This window comes from Piliocolobus tephrosceles, chromosome 13, assembly GCF_002776525.5.
Source record: "Piliocolobus tephrosceles isolate RC106 chromosome 13, ASM277652v3, whole genome shotgun sequence".
NCBI classification, from domain to species: domain Eukaryota; kingdom Metazoa; phylum Chordata; class Mammalia; order Primates; family Cercopithecidae; genus Piliocolobus; species Piliocolobus tephrosceles.
This window is the reverse complement of record NC_045446.1, coordinates 75,845,054-75,868,564: the sequence shown is the minus strand read 5'-3', so window position 1 is coordinate 75,868,564 and position 23,511 is coordinate 75,845,054. Positions and strand designations below refer to the sequence as shown.

General features: G+C 38.5%; 2 protein-coding genes across 5 annotated transcripts; one reads left to right on the top strand and one right to left on the bottom strand.

Annotated features, from left to right (window-relative positions):
* The first annotated feature begins 1,582 nt into the window (after positions 1–1,582).
* CREBZF (CREB/ATF bZIP transcription factor) lies at positions 1,583–8,722 on the top strand. Of its 3 annotated transcripts, XM_023209268.3 has the most exons (4): positions 1,583–2,883; positions 3,096–3,173; positions 4,239–4,307; positions 6,094–8,722. In XM_023209268.3, the coding sequence occupies exons 1-2, from the start codon at positions 1,823–1,825 to the stop codon at positions 3,109–3,111; spliced, it is 1,077 nt and encodes a 358-aa protein (XP_023065036.1). In that variant the 5' UTR covers positions 1,583–1,822; the 3' UTR covers positions 3,112–3,173; positions 4,239–4,307; positions 6,094–8,722. The 3 variants fall into 3 exon arrangements, with proteins under 3 accessions (XP_023065036.1, XP_023065035.1, XP_023065037.1); XM_023209267.3 differs by having other exon boundaries at positions 4,239–8,040; XM_023209269.3 differs by having other exon boundaries at positions 1,583–3,173; positions 4,239–8,040.
* A 1,432-nt stretch (positions 8,723–10,154) lies between these two features.
* Positions 10,155–19,618, bottom strand: TMEM126A (transmembrane protein 126A). Of its 2 annotated transcripts, XM_023209270.1 has the most exons (5): positions 19,444–19,618; positions 17,027–17,119; positions 12,801–12,994; positions 10,991–11,105; positions 10,155–10,389 (listed from the first exon to the last, which is right to left on the bottom strand). In XM_023209270.1, the coding sequence occupies exons 2-5, from the start codon at positions 17,110–17,112 to the stop codon at positions 10,197–10,199; spliced, it is 588 nt and encodes a 195-aa protein (XP_023065038.1). In that variant the 5' UTR covers positions 17,113–17,119; positions 19,444–19,618; the 3' UTR covers positions 10,155–10,196. The 2 variants fall into 2 exon arrangements, with proteins under 2 accessions (XP_023065038.1, XP_023065039.1); XM_023209271.1 differs by lacking the exon at positions 17,027–17,119.
* Positions 19,619–23,511: the final 3,893 nt, after the last annotated feature.

Genomic DNA, 23,511 nt, shown 5'->3' with positions numbered 1-23,511 from the left:
TCCATAAATATTTGTTGAAGCCTGTGCAGTGTACCAAGCACGTTTCTCAATATTTAGGACCTGTCAGTGTTCAACTTTCCTGGAACTTGCTTTCTGTCTCTCTTAAGAAATACTGTATAGAAGCAGCTATCCTTGAGGATATCTGCTACATTATTCAGTATCCTATAGAGAAGTTTCTTTAAGATTTAAGAACTAGAAAAGTGGTTAAAGAATTCATATATACTTTACTCATGAACAAAGGAAAATTCATTTCTCTTTTTTTGTTTGGGCTGTCAGGAAACAATTTTAGCCCAACTCAAACAACTGAGTAAGATATTTCATCCATCCAATTCCAGTATTAACCGTTTCCCCTTTCAGAACTCCTTCTCTTCCTAGTTCATCTTTTTTTTGGCCTTACTTTTTAAAAATTCAAAATGTTTTGTTTTACTACATTCTAATGTACTTGTAAACTGCTTCAAATTTCAGATCTCTTGTGGGATGTGAACCTAAATATCTGTATTTGTAAACTGCTTCAAATCTCAAACCCCTTGTGGGATGTGAACCTAAATAACAAACAGAAAAGGTCTCTAAAATAAAAGATGTGCATTGAGAATAGAGCATTTCAATGGGAAAACGCATGCCATAGTAAACTATGTGTGTATTCAGGAAGATGAAGGAAGACAAAGGGTTTTAAAGGAAAAAAAATGAGGATGGTTACACATTGTTTTGAAATAATTATCTTGGCTACAAAGGTCAATAACAAGGGTGACGTCAGTTCAAGGTTGGACAGGCAGCTTCTGGGCAGACATCCTTGCAGAGGTTTTGTATAAGGTCGTGATGGTTTTTGTGCAACGTTGTGGTTTTTGCAGTCTTTGTTTTCAGGCATACAAGCGTGAGTACCCTCTCTTCATAGCCTTTCCTGGCTCTATTTGTCAGGAGTTTTTGTTCGTTACCCAAATGCAGTAAGTCAGTACTGAATGGATCTTGGCTCAAGTGAAAATACCTACTTGTAAAAAATGGCATGAACAACCAAAGACAATTTTTGTAAGGAACGTTGTATTCTACATTCCTTTTGCTTTTTTTTTTTTAATTGACAAATAATAACTGTCATATTCATGGGGTACATAGTGATGTTTCCATACATATGGAATGTAGTGATCAGGTTAGGGTAATTAGCATATCCATTATCCAACTGAGGACATCTAGTATGGCCCAGGTATTAAATAGTATTAGTAAACTATTGTTAATTTTCTGAAGACTTGGTAATAGTATTATGATTATGAAAAAAAAGTCCTACTAGATGCACACTGAAGTACGCAGGGGTGTGGTGTCTTATCTGCAACTTTAGGATGATTCAGCAAAAAAAATTTGCAAGCATTTATGTAAAGATAAAGCAAATATGGCAAAATATGTTGAACTGTTGAGTCTGGGTATTGGGCGGTATTATTGAATTAGGGTGGATAAATATAGAGTCTGTTGTTATTTTTGCTGCAGTTATTATGACGTCACTAGAAGGCTGGAATTATTCCCACTCCAAAGCACCCTGAAACCTCGCGATATTACGGCCTGGTGGCGCGCGAAACGCGGTGGGCGGGGCTGGGGCGAAAACCACTGACTTCCGGCCAGGCCGTTGTCTGGGTGGCGCGGTCGAGTCATCGCTGGGCCTCACCGCTTCGTTCTCCCGACCCTCCCCGCGCCCTGGCGCGGGGGGTCGACTCGGACCTTTCCCTGCATTTCGTTTCGGCCAGTGCCGGGGGCTACCCGCCCTGGGGCCTGGGATCCTTGGGGTCCGTGAGGCCCACTCTTAGCGGCCGGGGCCTACCGCGGCCCGCCGCCGGCCCTCATGAGGCATAGCCTGACTAAGCTGCTGGCAGCCTCGGGCAGCAACTCCCCAACCCGCAGTGAGAGCCCAGCCCCGGCTGCAACCTGCTCGCTGCCCTCGGACCTCACCCGGGCGGCAGCGGGGGAGGAGGAGACGGCGGTGGCCGGATCTCCCGGCCGCAAGCAGCAGCTCGGCGACGAAGGGGAGTTGGAAGGCGGGAGGGGGAGCCGCGGCGGGGTGGCCGTGCGCGCTCCCTCGCCCGAGGAGATGGAGGAGGAAGCGATCGCCAGCCTCCCCGGAGAAGAGACGGAGGATATGGACTTTCTGTCTGGGCTGGAACTGGCGGATCTCCTGGACCCCCGGCAACCGGACTGGCACCTGGACCCCGGGCTTAGCTCGCCCGGGCCTCTCTCCTCGTCTGGCGGAGGCTCGGATAGCGGCGGCCTGTGGAGAGGGGAGGATGACGATGAGGCCGCGGCTGCTGAAATGCAGCGCTTCTCTGATCTGCTGCAAAGGCTGTTAAACGGTATCGGAGGCTGCAGCAGCAGCAGTGACAGTGGCATCGCCGAAAAGAGGCGGAAAAAGTCCCCAGGAGGAGGCGGCGGTGGCGGCAGCGGTAACGACAACAACCAGGCGGCGACAAAGAGTCCCCGGAAGGCGGCGGCGGCCGCTGCCCGCCTTAATCGGCTGAAGAAGAAGGAGTACGTGATGGGGCTGGAGAGTCGAGTCCGGGGTCTGGCAGCCGAGAACCAGGAACTGCGGGCCGAGAATCGGGAGCTGGGCAAACGCGTACAGGCACTGCAGGAGGAGAGTCGCTACCTACGGGCAGTCTTAGCCAACGAGACTGGACTGGCTCGCTTGCTGAGCCGGCTGAGCGGCGTGGGACTGCGACTGACCACCTCGCTCTTCAGAGACTCGCCCGCCGGTGACCACGACTACGCTCTGCCGGTGGGAAAGCAGAAGCAGGACCTGCTGGAAGAGGACGACTCGGCGGGAGGAGTTTGTCTCCATGTGGACAAGGATAAGGTGTCGGTGGAGTTCTGCTCGGCGTGCGCCCGGAAGGCGTCGTCTTCTCTTAAAATGTAGGGTCAAGTAATCTGCTCTTTATCCGCGTTTACCCCTTTCAACTCCCTTACACCATGTCAAACTTACCTTAGTGGGACATCTTCACCGGACACATTTCAGAGGAGAGAAAAAAGTAATATTGAATCTTAAAGTGTTTAGCTAAAAGCATGAATGTGACACAGTAACCAACTCCTAATGATAACATGTGACTATTAAATCTCTCTGACAGTTTCTTTTTTAGGTGATTTCCTTCCTGCCAGGCTCCGTTGTAGGGGTTACAGAACAGTCGTTCCCGCCTCACATCCTGGTAAGGATCCATCTCTTCCCGTAACGCTCATGCTCTGCTGCTTAGTCTACTTTAATGGGCAACATCTCAGTCTGTGTGTGTGTGATTTTTTTTTTTTTCTGTTTTGGAAGGTGGGAGGGAAATCTAATTTGGGCCCTGTCCACCCTGGAAACAGACTTGTGCTGGTCAAGAATGTATTTAAGATGCCTCTTCTGGTTGAAATAGCTATTAATGTGTCCCCTTATTCAGACTTGCGTGTACCTAGCTCTTCTGTCCCCAGTGTGGACATGGCCTTGGATGACATCGGTTCCAACTGTACACTGAAACCTGCTTATAGAGATACAGGTTGGAGACAGTGAAACAGGTGAAGTTGAATGGAAGTTCCGAGTTGTACAAGGTGCAAATTGGAATTCCGATTTTAGGGCAACTTTTCAGAGGTTGACAATAAGCATTTGGGGCATGCACAAATGTGATAGTTATTTTGCTGGAGGTGACAGGTATCTCTGAAATATCAATGCCTTTTAGTTTTCAGTAAGAGATATAGAAACAGTCTATACGGAGTAACAGATTTTAGTATCTCACCATTAGAGAAGTTGGAAATTAACATGCATATCAGATTCCTGTGTTTTAGTTAATTGGAGAATAAGAATGGTTAATATTTCTTTGAGGACCAGCAGTGATTACCCTATCACTGAGTATGAATAAATTGTTGAACATCTTTATTTTTGTTGTACTAAAATTTTAGGTTAAATTTATATATGTATGATTAGATATTGAAGGTTGTGAAATGTGAATGAAAACGTGTAAAGTGAGGCTTCACAAAGAATCTTATTCTCTGTATTTCAAAAGTATTTGTCCTATTTTAGAATAATTTTTTAAATTGAGTGGTTCTGGCCACTTAAATAACACGATTGGCACTATTTTCCCAAAGGTGGGATTTATTCTTCCCTTGAATCTATTAACCAGTTGTATAAATTGAGTTATGGTGTCCTTCAGTGTAAGAGGCATTAAGAAATTCTTTGTGAAACATCACTGCTTGATAAAGTATATACGTATTTAGCATCCTTGTTTTTCTTTGTGCTAAAGTGGATACAGCTGTTGGGGCAGAAGAGACGGGACCAGCTGCTGGCCACATTTCCTGCTTTATTTTAAAAGGTAGTATAAGAAATGAGGAAAAAGAGGTAATATCAGGGCTTCTGCTGTTTTTTATTTTTAAAATGTTCATAATTAAAAAGTATTTTCCAGCAGTCCAAAGATGTAAGTTATCTTACACATAAAATGTTTTATTTTGTTGTTATTTGGTTATGAAAATGGAATCCTTGTTCTTGCACAGCTGTAAATGTTTTGTTGCTAGATAATACGATTTGAGACCTGAATTGGTCTTTGGTTTCCAGTGCATCACAGCATATTTTGTAAAATCATCTACTACTGCACTTGAGCATGATGGGTAGTAGCCAAACTCACAACTTGGAGTGATGAACCTGCTTATACCTAAGGGCAGGAGCAAGCCCCTCACAATGCAGCTGCATGGGTTTTTAGTGCCTACTGAATTTTATATATATATACATATATATAAACCAAAAGTAGTTGGAAAGATTATTTGAAATGACTAATTTGTGCTATCGTTATGAAATATGTTAAATGTAGCTTTTTTGAAACAGAAGCCTTGAATTGAAATTTAACTAATACTTGAACATTTTGTATATATTTCTTTGTATATAATTTTGTGCAGTACCAATGACAAAAATATGGTGTCGTAATAAAACCAGGTTTGTCGATCTTTTAGTTATGGGCTCAAAGAATTTATTCATCTCTAACATGACATTGGAAAATAATGGATGAAAATAGGAAAAATGATTGTTGTTAATGCTGACTGTGGGTCTTAAAAGGTTCTGGAAAGCAGTAAGTTCATTTTTCTAAAAACTATAGCATTCTCTTGGAATATTTTCTTCCTTACGTCAGTACTTTACCTGCATTATTTGAAGTTGTGGGCTGGGGAGAAACAGCAGTCAAAGCTTTCTGAATTGAGATGCTTTGAAATTCCAAGTGTAGATTTTTAGAATGTCATTTTATAAATGGCAGTTTTTGGAATTACTTGATAAAGAACTTTTGAAAATGGAAAGATTAGTATGGCCTATTTTTAAAGCTGCTTTGTTAGGTTCCTTATGTTTTATTAACTGTCTTTTCTCAGTTTCCATTTCATTTTTTTTTCTAGTTTTGGTGACTTAGTGATTTTGTCATTTTTTACATCAACTTCATGGTCTTGTTTTTACATGGTAATTGCATGTATTTAGGATCTATCTAATAGGGGCTTTAAATAAATTTGATCATATTTATGTGTAAGCACATTTTACTGTAAATGTTTGGGTTTCTGAATTTAAACAGATCTGTTTATTTCAGTATGTAGTAAACAATATCTTAAAAGTGTCCGACTCACTACTTGTTAATTAAAAAAGTTATGATTAATGTGAAACTGTTGTCTTACTATTTTTAGAAAATTGTGTTCTGGATGATTTAGCACATGGATAAAGGAGATTTCTGGCATATAAAATGGATTGTTTTTGAAATTTCTAGGTTTGGCTCTATTTACTATAATGGTTGAAAACAATTTAGTATTTGGGTGACCCTTTTGTTTTTCTTCTAAATGTGCCTCTATGGTAGAATACAGAACTAGACTAAAGACGTAGCTTTTTAATATTTGTCTTCGATGGTGGCAGGAGTTCATACATTAATTGAACTAACACATCATATTTTGACCTACTATTTCTATCATATTGACTTACTGTTTCTGCACTTCCTTGACCAGACTTATCTTAAAAAGTCCACTTTCGTTAAAACGTAGTCACACCTGATATAATCCAACAAAAAGTGTTCAAAATATTTTAAATATTTGTGCATTTTATAATCACTAAATTAATCTCTCTCTCTTCTCTTTAAACAGCTTAGCAGTGTCTGCAAAAACGAATCTTTTCCTACAACCTGTTAACTGACTGGACTGATGGTAACAAAGTAATTGTGAGAGCCATGTCGGTCAAAAATTTGGCATCTGCTGAAAAAAATGAATGCCATTTTCAAGTTCCCAAATTACTTCTATACTGATTTCACTTTCCAGAAATGGAGATATGAAAAGATTCTCTGGAATCCTTGAAAGACTTAATAGAGATACATGAGACTAAGTTAATCTTGGAACAAAATTACACTTTTTTTGTCTTTCATGGGAGTGATACTCAGTTATTGCATATCTTTACAAAATTGTAACCGTTGGAGAATTACAGTATTTCATCAAGAAATTAATTAGAGTTTTTAAATATTCAAGAGCATATTCTATGGAATTAACATTTAGTGGACTAGAATTACATAAGCAGGCCATCAGTGATCACAAGGCATATGAGTTTGTATTTATTTCTTGGAACATGAGAGGTAATTTGGAGTACAGACAGACACCCTGCTGAGTAGAATATAAAAGTTAATGTAAAGTTCTGAACGATAAAGAGTAGTCCTTTTAAATAGATGCATTGATTTGTATATCTCTGAAAAAGTTGATTATGATTAAATGTGTGGGTAGTTAATAAAAATTTAGGGTAACAACCAGGATGTATGGATTCTGAGGTTTTGGCTTCTTGAGCTTTCTCTTGAGTACTTGATACTGTTTTTTGAATATTTTGAGGTTTCTAATTAATGGTATGCTAGTTTCTACTGTTTTATATAAAAATTTATCTAGTGTTGTATAAGGGCTTTAGTATTCTGGATGATGGGAGTGGCTTTTTGTGGCATATCGTTGTTTTACTTAATTGAAATATTTTTTCAGTTTATTACAAGTGTGAAAAAAACACTCAAAACTCTGGATTGTTTTATTTCATTTTTGTTGGATTATGTTAATACATTCCTTCACCTGGTTTAGATTGAGTCATTTTATCTTACTCATTTGGGAGATGTGCAGCTGATAGAAGAGGGATTGGGTAGGAGATTGGCTCTTACTTCATAATAAATATACAGTTGGTTATTGTATTATTCAAAACTTATTAAATCCAGTCAGTTTCTTATAATTTTAAGTGTGTTCGGTGCCTGTGAAGCCAGGCAGTCAAGAGTATTCCCACTGGCCTAAAACTTAAGTGCTGATGCTCCCACAGTACAGCTAGTTATAATTCCAGAACCAAAGGCACCAATGTGATTTGGTGACCTTAACTACTACTTTGATAGAACAGACTGGGTAATTTACTGATAATGAGTCATTATCTTTTTAATATGTGATTACCTAGTTCAGCATTTTGAATGTGTAGTTTAAGGTCTCTCTGATTTAGTAAAATTTTAAAGCTAAATAATCTGATGACTCCTGAAAGTTTAATTGGTAGTATGACATTTATAAGTGTTTTTTTCCCCCAGACTCACAGCCAATACAAAGTTTTGAGACTCTAGTAAATATTAATATTTTTGCTGTTTTTCTGAGCTGTTTTTTTTATTTACTTACCATCTAATCTAGGGACCAAAAAGGGAATTCTTTCATTAGAAATTTGTAGTGTTATGTTTGGCCAGCACAGTATTTTTCAGATTTGAATTTCAGTACCTTTATGTGTAGCCTCAGTACTCTCAACACCAGTCACTCTTTATTGTCTTAAAATACTCCATACTTTTTGTTGACCCAAAATTGTTGAATATTTTGCTCAGTTTTCACAATGAACTAATTGAAAAGTGTAGTTACTGTGTTGTAAACCTTTGTGTAGTTCTGTTAATATACTGATTTGAATTTTATTTATCTCAACTTCCTTTAGCGTCTGCCTCCAAATTTTGTCTTTGCTGTATACCCACTGAGATCTATTTCCTAGACCCCTCTGGCTCTTAGTGTACTATGGTTTGGGCTTTATAAAATATATTAATGTCTTAATTTAAATAGAATGTGAGCCCTCTTTTTTTCTTTAAAGCCAAATAACTACACAAAGTAAATTATAAAAGATTTAAATAGTTTGTCTACTGTGTCTAGACTGAAATATTAAAAATTGACTTAGGGTAGTTTACTTCAGGTGTTAGCTACAAATGACTAAATGTCCTTAAATAATGCAGATATCTGCTCTCTGAACAAAAATTTTGGCAAAGTAAATTTGTAGCAATAGACTTAACATGCTTTATTGTTTATGTTGCCCATTTCTGCTAATGGAAAAGACAACTTAAAAATATGTGGCAGAGGACAGATTAGAAATACTTTTTGGTTACAGAAACCATTGTAAACTCATCCCCATTTATACATGGTATTATGCTAGGGAGTAATTGGACTAGGAATGTTTAAAGATAAGTAAGGAAAAAATGTGTGCTCATTTGTCAAAGAACTTAGTTATATCATTGGGCTTTGAATTATCTAAGTTGATTACACAATTCTATATTCTTAAGGAGTCTAACTGGGTACTTGGGTTAACATCAGAAATTAGTTTTAATTCATTGTTTTTTCAGTGATGAGTAGAACTCTGCTTTAAGTAAAAGTGACAGAATGTAGGTAAAATGGATGATTTGGGGTCAGAGCTTTTCATCTTGATATTTTAGCCTATAAAATAAACAGCTGTATTGTTTTGCCCTTTAAACATTATATATATCTTTCTGTCTCTTTCCCTAGTTGTAAAAGTAAAGCATATTATTTGTAGAAAACTTGGAATATCCTGAAAGGAATCAAGAAGAAAAGAAAAATCACCCTTATAACTATAAGCCATAGAATATCCACAGTAAACATTTTGGCATGCTTCCTTTCAATCTCTCGTGCATACAGATTCTTTTGCCTCATAACTGGGATCATTTTTTATGTAAGTTTGGTAGATAATACATTTTATGTGCCTGTTGAAAGAACAAATCATCTTTGCTTTCTGAAAAATTGAGATTGTATTTTGTTAATTTCACATAAGCTTTTCATCTTTGGCAGCACTGCTTATATTTTTCTTCAGACGTTAAAAGCCAGTTTCACTCACAAAGATGCCTTTTCTAAATTATTATATATAATTTTAAGCAGCATAAGATTACTTAACACATATGTCACTATTTGGAAGTAACAGTTAAGAGATTCATGAATAATCTTGGATGCCACTTAAAATTTTGTTTGGTGCTTTTCTGTGATGATTGACTTGCTTCATAAGAAAGTGTTGGTTTAGATCTAAGCTGTCCAATACTGTAACCATTAGTCACATGGCTAAACATTTTAAATGCATTAAAGTTAAAAATTCAGTTACTCAGTTGCACTAGCCACATTTCAGGTGCCCAGCAGCTACATAGGCTAGTGGTTAACATATTGACAGTGCAGATATAAAATATTTCCATCATCACAGAACGCTCTGTTGGACAATGCTGATTCTGTTGCTGTCACAAAAGAAAATGGTTTAGAGAACTAGGATGAGAAATGTTAGGAGAACAGAAGAAAGCAAGCACATCAAAAATTTAAATGATCTTAGGAAATCAATCAACTAGGATATTTCACTGAGGGTCAGAGAGATTCGTTGATTTTGTGATTCTAAATATCCTACAATAAATGGAAGTGTGAAAGACTACCTAAACTAAAAATACAGCTTTCCAAATAAGGTGACTCGAAGTAGGTAGGTCTGTATCATAATAGCTGAAGCTGAGCCTAAATGACTCAAGAAGATGGCTGATTTAAGGAAGGATGTTAAATCAGTTCTAAGAATCTATGGATTAATAATTTGAATTGAGAAAGTGAATTATAAGTAACATTTGGTATAGTGTATGGATATATATTTTTTCATTTTTTATTCCCGTTTGGCATTATGAAGTCTTCAGTGTAAAATACTATATAGTAACTTTTTCCTCTTGTGTACTACAGACCAAACTCAATACCTAAGGTAAAAGAGTAGAGCAAGCAAGGTAGAAGAGACAATACTGGGCAAACTAGTGAAGTTAAACTTGTTTAACTGGGTAGCTTTTACTTAGATTCAGCCTTTTGTGGTAGGTCCCAGAATTATACCTCATGTGATAAATTACAAGTCTATGTTTATGCATAACATTAGACATAAACTGTTTTTACCATTTTATTTTTGTTTACATATTTGTTTAAAATCAGTGAATTTCTTGGCCAGGTTCAGATAACTGAAGGGCCTTTATAAGGAGTTTATATTGTTTAGACCCAAGGTATGCTGAAAACATAGTCTGGAGCATAATAGGAAATAACATCTTTCTAAAGACAGGCTTAGAAGTTCTAATCCAGTAACTTAAGATGTTCCCTTTGTGTGGTAACAGAGCTGATTGATACCTGTAAGAAAACATTGAGATAGTTCAATAGAAAAGATTGTTGGATCAAGTAGCAAACCTATCTATGATATATATATTAGTCCTAGAAGTCTTAAGATGAAACTAAAGATTAAGGTAAAGGTCTTCAGTGTCTGTTAATCCTAAAAACTGTTTTGTTTCTTTATCCAGTTTGCTTCAAGGCTATAGCATAGATTGCTGATCCAAGAGTTTAACAGAGAATAGCCAGAATTATTTTAGAATAGAAGGCTAATATAATAGCTACACATTTTCTGATGGAATTTTCCTTTAGTGCAAGTATTCAAACTCATCCAAGATAACTGTTTATATGACTGAAGTTTCATGCATAATACTGTTTGCAGCTTTGTAGTTTAGTATTCAGTACACAAATTAAGGTTAATAGCCTGAACTATATACCAAGTAGAACTGTTTGAAATTCTTGATAAGTAGAATTTGATTATAAGAAGAAACAGGTCTTGCTAACTTCTAATCAAGAGGGTAACATTGCCTTTGGTCTAAATGACTTAAAAACAAAATATATTTGCTGCTTTAAGTTGTGAGTTTTATAGGTAATCATATATTATAAAAAGTTTTTCATTTCCTACCTGGCTGCTAGGCTACCATTTACAGGTATAGCCAAGAAAACAGGGTATAGACCACCAACAACAAGACCTATCAGTCCACTCCGTGTTACGGTACAGGTTTCACAATCCAAATCACCTAGGAAATAAATTAGTTCTGGAAATGAAGGTTATGATAATCAAGCAAACATAATTTAAAGAATGTAAGATCCTCTTTTGTGTATCACAGATATTTTTCAGGCAATATATCAAATGTAATTCTACAAAGCATGATAAAAGGTATAATTACATCTATGAGTAACTTAAAATAGCTAGGAATGATTGATAAAACTATTTTAGGAAAAAAATTCTGTAATTTGTTCTGAACGTAGATATAATAATCTCATGGTTTGGGCTGCTGCTAGCTTTCTGCACTTGTTGTTTATCAACAGACCGGGGCTAATATTTTCACTCAGTCTGTTCAATTCAATGGGCAGTTCAGTCTGTTCAATTCAAATAGTTCAAACAATTTCTATGATCTCCCTTGATCATAGAAATTGTTTCCACTGGTCATGGGAATTAAAATACTCGTCCAATTTAAACAAATTTGGAGCAGAACTTAACAAAAAATAAAATTTAGATGGACTGGCTTCCCTAGCACCCATGGTAATATCTTTATTTGAAATCATTAATCAGACGATTTTGGCCGGGCGCGGTGGCTCAAGCCTGTAATTCCAGCACTTTGGGAGGCCGAGGCGGGCGGATCACGAGGTCAGGAGATCGAGACCATCCTGGCTAACACGGTGAAACCCCGTCTCTACTAAAAAAAAATACAAAAAACTAGCCTGGCAAGGTGGCGGGTGCCTGTAGTCCCAGCCACTCCGGAGGCTGAGGCAGTAGAATGGCATAAACCCGGGAGGCGGAGCTTGCAGTGAACTGAGATCTGACCACTGCACTCCAGCCTGGGCCGCAGAGCAAGACTCCGTCTCAAAAAAAGAAAAAAAAAAAAGATTTTTAATGATTAACTATACTCAAAGCATTCAGCACACATGGTAAATTTTCAAAAGGAAATCAGTTCTCCATGTATTTGATAAACATTGTATATGCATTTAGTGCTTTAAGAGATTTACTATATAAAGAGTCATATTCTCATAAAAATATTTTCCCCCTTTAAGGAACTTCTCTATAAAATATAAATAAAAAATCTAAGGTAGCCGACATATTTGTATATATTTGTATATATATAATATTTCCATATGATTTTCATATATATATCCATATATATATATGGATTTCCAAATATTTCTTACTCTAAATGAGCAATGAGAAAGATATGTTAGAAAAAGGAAAGTATTGCCAGGTGCAGTGGCTCACGGCTGTAATCCCAGCACTTTGAGAGGCTGAGGCGGGTGGATCACCTGAGGTCAGGAGTTTGAGACCAGCCTGGCCAACATGGTGAAACCCTGTCTATACTAAAAATACAAAAAATTAGCCAGCCGTGGTGGTGGGCGCCTATAATCACAGCTACTCAGGAGGCTGAGGCAGGAGAATCGCTTGAACCCAGGAGGTGGAAGTTGCAGTGAGCCAAGATTGCACCAAGGCACTCCAACCTGGGCAACAACAGCAAAACTCCATCTCAAAGAAAAAGGAAAGTATTTAGAATTGCTGTATATGTGCATCTTGGTTGATAGACCATGCTAATATGAATTACTTGCCACAGAGAGGCTAGCAAGATTTAATCTTACCTAAACACTGCATTACAGCATGTAGCTACCTGATATTAATAAGTATGGACTAAAGCTGCAAATAACATATACTAAGGCAAACTCTTTGGTGATAGTGAAGTAGAATTTACCTGTATTCAAAGGAAAACTTACAAAACATCTGTAAGTTAAGTCTGTTGTAAGAAAAGGTATCCCTGCCATTGGCAAGCCAGCAGATATACGAGCCTTTGTCACATTCAAGATGCGTCGAAAAAGACTGTTTGCTATGAGGCCACAAAGAGCAGCATTTAATCCAACATAAACTGATCCATTTTCAAGTAGATTCCTGAAAGGGTGAGAAGAAAGAACTTTTTCTTTGGCTTTATTGTGTGTGTGAGCTTTCCCGATTCTGACACGTGTTACGGAACTTAATAGGATTTTGGGAATACACTAACTGGATATAACATCTATCCCTTATAGAACCAAAATCTTAAAAATTGCTTTATATGTAGGTTTTTGCTCTTCTCCCAGCAGCCAGTGGGTGCCTCTCCTCTGAGCTCCCATAATACTTACCTCTCTAGCACAACACATTACAAGACAGTACTATCTTATATAATCACTGATTTACATGTCAGGCTTCTACACTAGTCTTTAAACAACCGGAAGACAATGGATACAAAGATGTATTCAGCCTGACACAGATGATGTTCAATAATGTGGAGTTAATGTGTTTCCTTTCACTCTTCCCTGAAACATTAGTGTCAGGATTGGGAGTACTAACATTTAAGCAATACCCTATGGTAGGTACTTTATAATAACCCATTGATGAGAAATAAACTGATGTTTTGAGGTAGTGGTAGAACTGGATTTGAAGCCAAGGTTATGTATGAACTTTTAACCTATGTCCTATGCATTCTTTAGTTTTGGGAAAAAGTAATGCCTAACATGATTGCTGAATATTGAAAATATTGACTCCAAACTTTTCAGACTACTACTTAGCTTTTTTACTGCTTGCATTGCTATCTACAATACAGTCAATCTTAAAATTTCATTACTCTTAACTAGCCATAGTAGCCACACAGTCCCCCCTCTAACTTCTATGGCTTACACTCATCTAAAATAGCTTTTCTAGGAACTCTAAGCTTCCTAACATTGTATAAGGTATTACTTTTCTTATCTGACACTGCAGTCATGATGCCTATCATTGAGAACCCCACTGTATGCAGCAGACTCAGTGCTAAAGGCACAAAAAATTATCTTCTATCTTCAAGGTTAACATAGTTAAATATTACTGGAGAAGAAAGATATGTAAACTTGAGATATAACAGAAGTCTATGAAAATGCTCATGGTAGTACAAGACAGCGGCAGTTCAGGAACTTGAGGTACATAGGTAAAAATTAGTGATGACAGCCTGGAGAAACTATCAACCACAAAAACCATGTAAATGTGAAAACCTGTGTTTTTTTGTGGGGGTTGGGGAAATAAAAAACTTGAACACTTCCTCTAAAATATTATTTCATCATAACAATCGTGAAATGTATATTATCCCCATTTTAAATCCCAATGCTCAGGTAAATAATTTGCCTACATATATATAAAATGCATAAAAAATACATATATACATATGTTATATATAAGTCCATTTGTTTACAAGTATGTTACATATACAAATAAATAAAAAGTAGTACAAGTGAAATCTGCATAGCAAACTTTGCTCTCCTAACCAGATTTTTCCCATAGCTAAAGTCAAAATTTTTAACTAAAAATTAGCACAGGCCAGGCGCGGTGGCTCAAGCCTGTAATCCCAGCACTTTGGGAGGCCGAGACGGATCACGAGGTCAGGAGATCGAAACCATCCTGGCTAACACGGTGAAACCCCGTCTCTATTAAAAAATACAAAACACTAGCCCGGCGTGGTGGCAGGTGCCTGTAGTCTCAGCTACTAGAGGGCTGAGGCAGGAGAATGGCGTGAACCTGGGAGGCAGAGCTTGCGGTGAGCTGAGATCTGGCCACTGCACTCCAGCCTGGGTGACAGAGCCATATTCCGTCTCAAAAAAAAAAAAAAAAAAAAAAAAAAAAAATTAGCACAAAATTGTTACCTAGCAGCCCCTTGCCAGTTTTCCAAAAAAGTACCTATACCAACTAAAAACTCATGACTTTGATAAGACATAACACAAGAAATAGACATGAAACGGCCCAACTTTAACAAACGACAAACATGTACGTGAAAGTATTTCTGTAGATCAGAAAATGAAGTTTTTGATATTAAGAAAGCTCCATACACTGGAGGACATGCCAAGTAACTGTTAAATACCTGATTAATAATCCAAGAAGAAATGAAGATTCAAACTTAGCAGATAAAATGGGAATGAAGAGAAAAAATAGGAACAAGGCGAAGATAACAGGACACTGTCATCTGCCCAGTTTAGATGCCAATAATTGCAAGCATTTATTGCCTCTAAACTAAATTTTACTTTGCAGTTCCATATATTCTTTCTAATTTGGTAAAGAACCCAGTGACAGCCTACTTTCTTTTCTTGAAAGTTGCCACCATCTACTCTTTTTTGAGACAGTCTTGCTCTGTTGCCCAGGCTGGAGTGCGGTGGCATGATCCGCCTCCCAGGTTCAAACTGTTCTCGTGCCTCAGCTTCTCCAGTGGCTAGGACTACAGGCACGCACCCCCACACCTGGCTAATTTTTGTATTTTTAGTGGAGACAGGGTTTTGCCATGTTGGCCAGGCTAGTCTTCTCCTGACCTCAAGTGATCAGCCCGCCTCCGCCTCCCAAAGTGCTGGGATTACAGATGTGAGCCAGCAGGTGTCACACCATTACAGGTGTGACTCTTCTTTTGTCAGTCTTTCTCACTTTCCCTATCTTGCTGGCCTGGAAACATGGATATAGTTCCTTTTTTGCTTTAAAAGTTTTTGTTACCTCAGGAAAACAACTAGAAGGGAGTGGAGTTGGAGGGTGGGGATGGGGGTGAAAGAGCTTTTAAAATCTCACCAAAGTTCTTACTACTAGCCTTTTTTTTTTTTCTTCCCCTCAGAGATCCTTGTTCTGAACACTACTGGGCTTGATTTATAGGTTCTCCCTGATTAAGATGATAAGTGGCAGCAAGATGGGGATCTGTTCAGTTTTTATTCCTGAAGATAGCAAGATTATGCTTCCAGAATGTATTTTAAATCCATCCTCTTTTCATCCCAACTGTCACCACCCCTACCATCTCCACTCACTAGGATTACCACGCTGGTTTTTCTACTGGTCTTTGTATTTCCTTTTTTTCCTACCTCGAATCTGCTTTACAAAAAGCAGCTGGAATGTTCTTTAGAAATGCTAACTAACATCATTCCCCTGCTCAAAACTATTCTTGGTCCTTATGCCCACTTCCTTAGTACTTCAGTAACAATGGTTACTCAAGTACCACAAGCCTTGGCTATCTTGTGGCTAGGCATATGCCATTCCCTCTACTTAAGACACTGTCCCTCTCTCCTTCCCAGGCGGCTGCTTTGCATCCTTTTATATTCAGAGAGACCTTCTTGACTGTCAACAAAGTGTAAGACATTTTGTGGAAGTACACAGTAGCTGCCTGGCAAAGATCAGTATGTTCCCTATATTGGTTTTTCTCTTTAATAATATCTTTTTTTTTTTGGAGACAGAGTCTTGCTCTTGTCGTCCAGACGAGTGTAGTGGCGTGATCTTGGCTCACTGCGACCTCTGCCTCCCGGGTTCAAGCGATTCTCCTGCCTCAGACTCCCGAGGAGCTGGGATTACAGGTGCCCGCCACCACGCCCAGCTAATTTTTGTACTTTTAGTAGAGACGGGGTTTCACCATGTTGGCCAGGCTGGTCTGAACTCCTGACTTCAGGTGATCCACCTACCTTGGCCTCCCAAAGTGCTAGGATTACAGGCATGAGCCACCACGCCTGGCCCTCTAATAATATCTTACAGATCTTTAGCCATGATCCTATTTCTCTGACATTCTCTATCTTGCTATGTGTATTCTATGGTACTCTTAGACTGGTAAGCATACTGACAGAATGAACTGGAAACAAAAGACATTTTAAAAGTTATTTTAAAGTTTTGTTATTTAAATGGGTCTGTAAATGTTTACATTTTACTAATCTCCAAGCCTAATGGAAAAACTCAAAATATTGTACAGTTAGATATGTCCAAAGACATGAGTTCCAGCCTCAACTTCCACAATTAGCTACGTGATATTGAGCAAAATGGTTAAACGCTCTCATCCAGGCAAGAAAAGGGCAATTTCCTCCTGACATTCCGTGTTGTTTATACTCAAACCAGATAAATTTGAGATAATGAATCAGTGGTGAAAATCCACCTGATAAAAGGTATTTTTAAATTAAGAAGGGATCTTACCTTTCTGCCTCTGGAAGCTGGTTAATTTTTCTGAATATATCAACAATTATGTTTTCCTTGGTATTATTGGATTTATGATCTTCCATTTTGACCCTTAAAAAACATGAAGATATCATTTCTCAAGAATTTATAGGAAGAATTTTAAAAACCTTCTGAAGACTAAAAATAATACTGTAGAGCTAATGTGAAAAAAAATTGCATATATGTTATATAAAAAAAAACCTAAGTGAAACAAAAACCAGAACATGAAAAGCAACACATAAAGCTTTTAGGAAATACAGAATATCTTCATAATCCTTGAAACTATTTCCTAAACAATTCACAAATAGCACCAAACATAAAAGACTTATAAAACTAACAGTACTGAGGTTAAGAACCTACGGTTATTAATGTATACCATAAAGATAAGCTAGTGTGGGAGAAAATGCAATACAACTGACAAAAGAGTAGTTAGTACCCAGAACATACATGGAACTACATATCAACACGAAAAAGGTAAGCAGCCCTATGGAAAAACTGACAAAATATTTGAACAGGCACTTCACGAAAAGTTAAACAGCCAATAAACATGAAAATATGCTCACCTTCATTATAATCAGGGGAACAACCCACAGTGAGATACCAATAGGTACCCATAGCTTAGCTAAAATTAAAATCTGACAATTCCAATTATTGGCAAGAATGTGGGGTAGCTAAAACTACATTCTGTGTACAGAATGTGGGGTAGCTTTACCCAAACTGTACAGTCACTTTGGGAAAGAATTTGGTATTATTTAGCAGGTAGAAGACACACATACCTAGCAATTTCATTTCTAGGTATACCCGAGATCAGGGCTCAGCAAACTTTAAAAGGCCAGATGTAAATATGGTAGGCTTTGCAGGTAACATACAGCTTTTGTTGAATATTTGCTTTTTAAAAAACTATAAAAACATAAAAATCATTCTTAGCTAGGTGGCTGTACATAGGCAAGCTATAGGCTGCATATGGCCTACATGCCAATAGTTTGTTGATGTCTGTACTAGTTAGGGTGAAAATGTCAAAATTAAGGGAATAGTGAATGATGAGTTTTAAATTAAAGATTTGGCTCATTAAACAAGTTTCAGGGTAACAGTTAAGAAAAACAAAGGCTGGGCGCAGTGGCTCAAGCCTGCAATCCCAGCACCTTGGGAGGCCAAGGCAGACGGATCACCTGAGGTCAGGAGTTCAAGACCAGCCTGGCCAACATGGTGAAACTCCCTCTCTTCTAAAAATACAAAAATTAGCCAGGCCCAGTGGCAGCTGCCTGTAATCCCAGGTATTCGGGAGGCTGAGGCCGGAGAATCTCTTGAACCTGGGAGGTGGAGGTTGCAGTGAGCTGAGATCTTGTCACTGTGCTCCAGCCTGGGTGAGAGGGTGAGACTCCGTCTCAAAAAAAAAAAAAAAAAAATTTCAGGGATAAAAACAAAGGAAAACATGGTTTTATGAAACCAGATTTTCTCATTTATTTCCTACAACATTACAAGTGCTCGTTTATTTATTGCTACCTGTTTTATATCGATAAGAGGTCATTTGGAAATGTTGAGTACATTGACATTCCATATCTCTAGACTTAAAGTTAACCTAGTAAGGACAATGCAGCCTTAGAAATTTAGGTCTAGGTTTCTGGTAGTCAAATTTTTGAGGGCCTTGGCTACAATAATAAGACACAATCCCCGCTGTACAGGAGCTCTGAATGATTTTGTGAATGGGGTGGTGGAATATATATATAATCAAATTCAGTATGTATATATTGTACTGAGCAGTATATACATATATATGAAATGTATGTGTAATATGTCAGAAATAAAAAGTGATTTCCCCAACATATTCTGCCCAATGGTATCACTACTTTTCTCTGCATATTGGTGAGGTTCCAAGTCCCGTGAAATACCCATTTCTACACTGTGTGTTTCTAGTCACCCTTAATTCAGTAGAAGTCCTGACTGGGCAGCCCCTGTGGGCATTTTGTCTCCGATATTAATAACAAATACCTATCAAAGACAACGCCGCCTGTAAAAACTACAAATATTTCCTAAGATTTTTGTGTTACCTATCTCATATCATTCTTGGGAGAGCTCTGAGAGATAGGCAACGTGGGGCCTATCTGAGAGATAGGTAAAGTGGGGCCTCTGAAAATTAAATTTGGCCGTGGTCACCTTGTAAATTGACAGTAAACCTGGGATTAAATTCATCTCAGGCATTTTTCCCTTCTATTGGGTTAATTTAAATATAAGGTCTTTCCTTCTAGAGTGCAAAGTGAAGAGGGCACCAAAGGGCCAACTACACTTCTACTTGCTCTCATTTACGCGCACCGCTGCTGGTAGCTAGCGTGTCACCGCGCCCTGCTTCTCTAGACACCGGGACATTTACTTCACCCCCTCCCCCGTAATACCAGTACCTTATGCTCTCCTCCCAGCAGCCTGCGGGTGCCTCCTCAGTTCTTCCTCAGCCACTCCGGGGGTCACTGCCGCCTTTGCTCAAATTGCCTGGGCGCAGCCATCTTTGGCTGACTCGTGACGCGGCCTGGGCGGGCGCCGGGTCGCGGCTGCTGATTGGACTGCGGGACGGACGTTGCGTCCAGGAGCTGCTTTGGGCTGAGAAGCTTCCGGCCCTAGGAGGTGCGGGGCAGCTAAGCGTTGAGGTTTGTTTGCCTGGTATAGAGTGTGCTCATTTCACCTACTCTTGCCTCCCAGGACAGAGCTTGTACAAATTGTGACATTTCGAGATATAAGTTGGGTGACCCTCAGTCTCTTCCATTGAAAACATACCTCGGGCATATTAACTTCCTGGTCAGTAGAGCCTACTTACGTTGTTGGCATGGGGTAAATGAAAACTGCACAGCTCTTGGCATAGGATAGCTACTCAGGTTAAAAATAAGTCAAAGGGGAAATATTTCTTGGCTCTATCGGTTTTCTACTCTCTCTCGGAAGTTAAGCTCCCTGTGCCATGTTTTGATCTGTATTGATTGCCCTACCATAATCAACACCTCAGAGCTAGAGCTTATTTTTCTGAGGATTCCTCGTGTCCTCCAGAATACTGCTTATTTGGAAGCAGTGTTGGGTGAAAGTCATCTTATTTCTTCTTGCTTTTTAAGTATAAATATTAGAAAATTTAAAATTATATATGTGGCTTGCATTATATATCTATTGGTACATCTAATGCTCTCCTCCTAGCAGCCAGTGGATGCCTCACCAGGTCTTGCTCAGCCATGATGGGGCTCCCTGCAACCTTTGCTCAGTTCGCTTGGACTCCTTAACCCAACAGAAGGGGAAAATGCCTACAATTGAATTTTATCTTAACTTTATTAAGATTAGCAGGTAAACACTGTGCCAAAAAATACATAACTAACTGTAGCAATAAATACATTATCATAACACATATCAGAAATCTTATTCTCATCCTCTCAAATTTTTGAACAAGTGATAAAGTGTTACATTGTCCAGATAATTTTTATACTGTCTCTCCATTGCAGGGTTGCTTGACCATTAGGCTCCATAGTGCCAAGAAGTCTGTAATTGCAGTTTCTAAACTTGCACAAATAGAAATACTTACTTTGATGAAGGTGTACAAGAAGGAAAATTCCTAGTCTTTTTTGTTTGTTTGTTTGTTTGTTTTTAGGCAGGGTTTCGCTGTGGTCAGCCAGGCTGGAGTGCAATGGCCTGATCTCGGCTCATTGCAACTTTTGCCTTCCAGGTTCAAGCGATTCTCCTGCTTCAGCCTCCAGAGTAGCTGGGATTACAGACGTGTGCCACCACGCCCAGCTGACTTTTTTTGTTTGTTTGTTTTGTTTTGTTTTTTGAGATGGAGTCTCATTCTGTCACCCAGGCTGGAGTGCAGTGGTGCGATTTCGGCTCGCTGCAAGCTCCGCCTCCTGGGTTCAGGACATTCTCCTGTCTTAGCCTTCTGAGTAGCTGGGACTACAAGCACCCGCCACCACACCTGGCTACTTTTTTTTTTTGTATTTTTAGTAGAGATGGGGTTTCACTGTGTTAGCCAGAATGGTCTCGATCTTCTGACCTCGTGATCCACCCGCCTCGGCCTCCCAAAAGTGCTGGGATTACAGGCGTGAGCCACTATGCCTGGCCCCTGCAGATTTTTTAGTAGAGACAGGGTTTCACCACGTTGGCTAGGCTGGTCTCGAACTCCTGACCTCAGGTGATCCACCTGCCTCGGTCTCCCAAAGTGCAGGGATTACATGCGTGAACCAGCATGCCTGGCCATCTAGTCTTTCTTTTACTCACTTTGCTTTTCATCTCAAGGTTTTAAGCAAACAAATCACAATATTCTGCTCACTACCTTTGCCTGAATGGAACTTCACTAGGCCTTCTCTATAACTGTCTGTTTCCTAATTATGTGGACACTATAAACCACCATCTTGTAGAGAATAATGGCCAACAGGTTGAAACGTTAAAGAAAAAAAAAAAAAAAAAGCCAGAGTGTGGAATACTTAAAATGCCAGACTAGGAATTTGCTCCCTTTTGTTTGCTTTATTTTCTGGGAAACGTTAGTTATTAAAAATGGGAGTTACAAAATTCATAGTTACACTGTGATAAGAGGCATATGGTGCAGAAAAAAATGGAGGCAATACTGCAGATGGATATTAGATAGGTGCCTCCAAATAAAAATCTCAAGGACATCTCATACTCCAAAGCTGAAAATCACATATGTTTTCCTCTCTCATATCTACTGTTTCCTGTCTCAGGGCTTGACAATACCATCCATTTCATTGCACAAGCCAGAAACTTAAGTTCATCTACATTACTCCCTGCAGACTAATCAGTCATGAACATTGATTGATTTTCTTCCTAGATATTCTTTACACAAATCATCTCTTATTTAGGCAGTGGAGGTGACTCTATTCTCACAGATTCCACTCATCTTCCGTTCAGCAATTGTCTACATAGCGTCTATGAAAATGTATGTTAGACAATTTAGCTGAACTTGGGCTGTGCATGGAAGAGAGGGAATAGAAATGTAGCCAGAAATCAGCAATGTCTATGATACTTGCACCAGACAACCATAAGCTCTTTTTGGAAATAGGAAATAAAGAACAATTTGTCAAAGCATATTTTTCTATTACTAAAAATACATGCAATTCTTTTGATTTTAAAAGATTTGAGAAATGCTGAAAGAGAAAAGATAATTTAGTTTCTTATAGCTTGTCCGAACTCTCTAACAACAGAATATTGGCACATAAAATAATCTGAATGAAAGAAAATGGAATTTGACCACTTGTCACTACCTTTATTGCTACTACCTATTATCTCTTACCTAGACTGTCTTTAAAATCCTGTGTCACACAGAAAAATTGCTGGGATATGGCTCTGACTTAAATGCTGCATGAATCTGCTGAAAATAGTTGATCCAGGAAGATTCCATACTTTTCAAAGATAATAATCAAAAAATAAAAGAGGGACTTCTAGCTTCTGGAAGTGACACAGTAGCTTATGTTGGACGGACCCTGTTGCAAATAACAATTATAAACTCTGGACAAGGAAGAGATTCTTTTCGAAGACCCTGGAAAGCAACCAAAATAGCATGAAAACACAGGAGAGTATACAATTCTAGAAAGAAGGGAAAAATAGTGGGTAAGGTCCACATTTATCCAGGTTTTTTTCATGAGGGCATTAGTCTGTGCAGTACATGGGGAATAGAGTGCCAGTATAAAGCAGCATTCTTCCCATTCTAAAAAACTCAGAAATTGAAATTTGGAAATGCCAGATCAACTGAAAATTGGGGCAGGAACCTTGAAAAGGGAGTCCCAAAATCTGTCTAAAAAAATCCCCTCAAAGCTTTAGCTGACAATATAACAGTACATGCAAGTGGTAAGACCCAAAGAACCCAATGGACAGCAACAGTTGGAAGACTGGAAGAGCTGAAGTGAAATTTCAGCAGTTGTCTGATGCTGGGAAGATAGTGTATTTTTGAGTATTTAAATTCAAATATTTGAAATTTAAATATTTCCAAGTTATACAGACTGGATGAGAACTTTGGACATTCCACTGAGCAACATCTTAGAATTAATGACTACATCCAACGACTAAGGCTTACGCCCTAGAATCAAGGGCAAAATCAACCAAATCAATATTTTTTAAAAAAAATCAAATTAAGCAAAAAGGAAGTCAAAGAGGAAGGAATAATAAAGGTAAGAGTGGAAATAAATGAAAGAGAAAAGACAAAAACAATAGATAAAAAAAATCACCTGTGATTCTTTGAAAATAATAAAATCAGTAAGCCCTGATAAGACTAATCAAAAGAAAAAGAGACCAAACAACTAAATCGTTTTGGACCGAAAGAAGGGACATTAATACAGATTCTACACACATTAACAGGATAAGGAGAGGATATTATGAACAACTTTAACCCAGTGTGTTGAACAATTTAGACAAAATGGACAAATTGCTTGGTCTTATTGTTAATTGCTTATCTGGAGAGTTACAATTTATTTTTTCTTTTAAATCTTAAA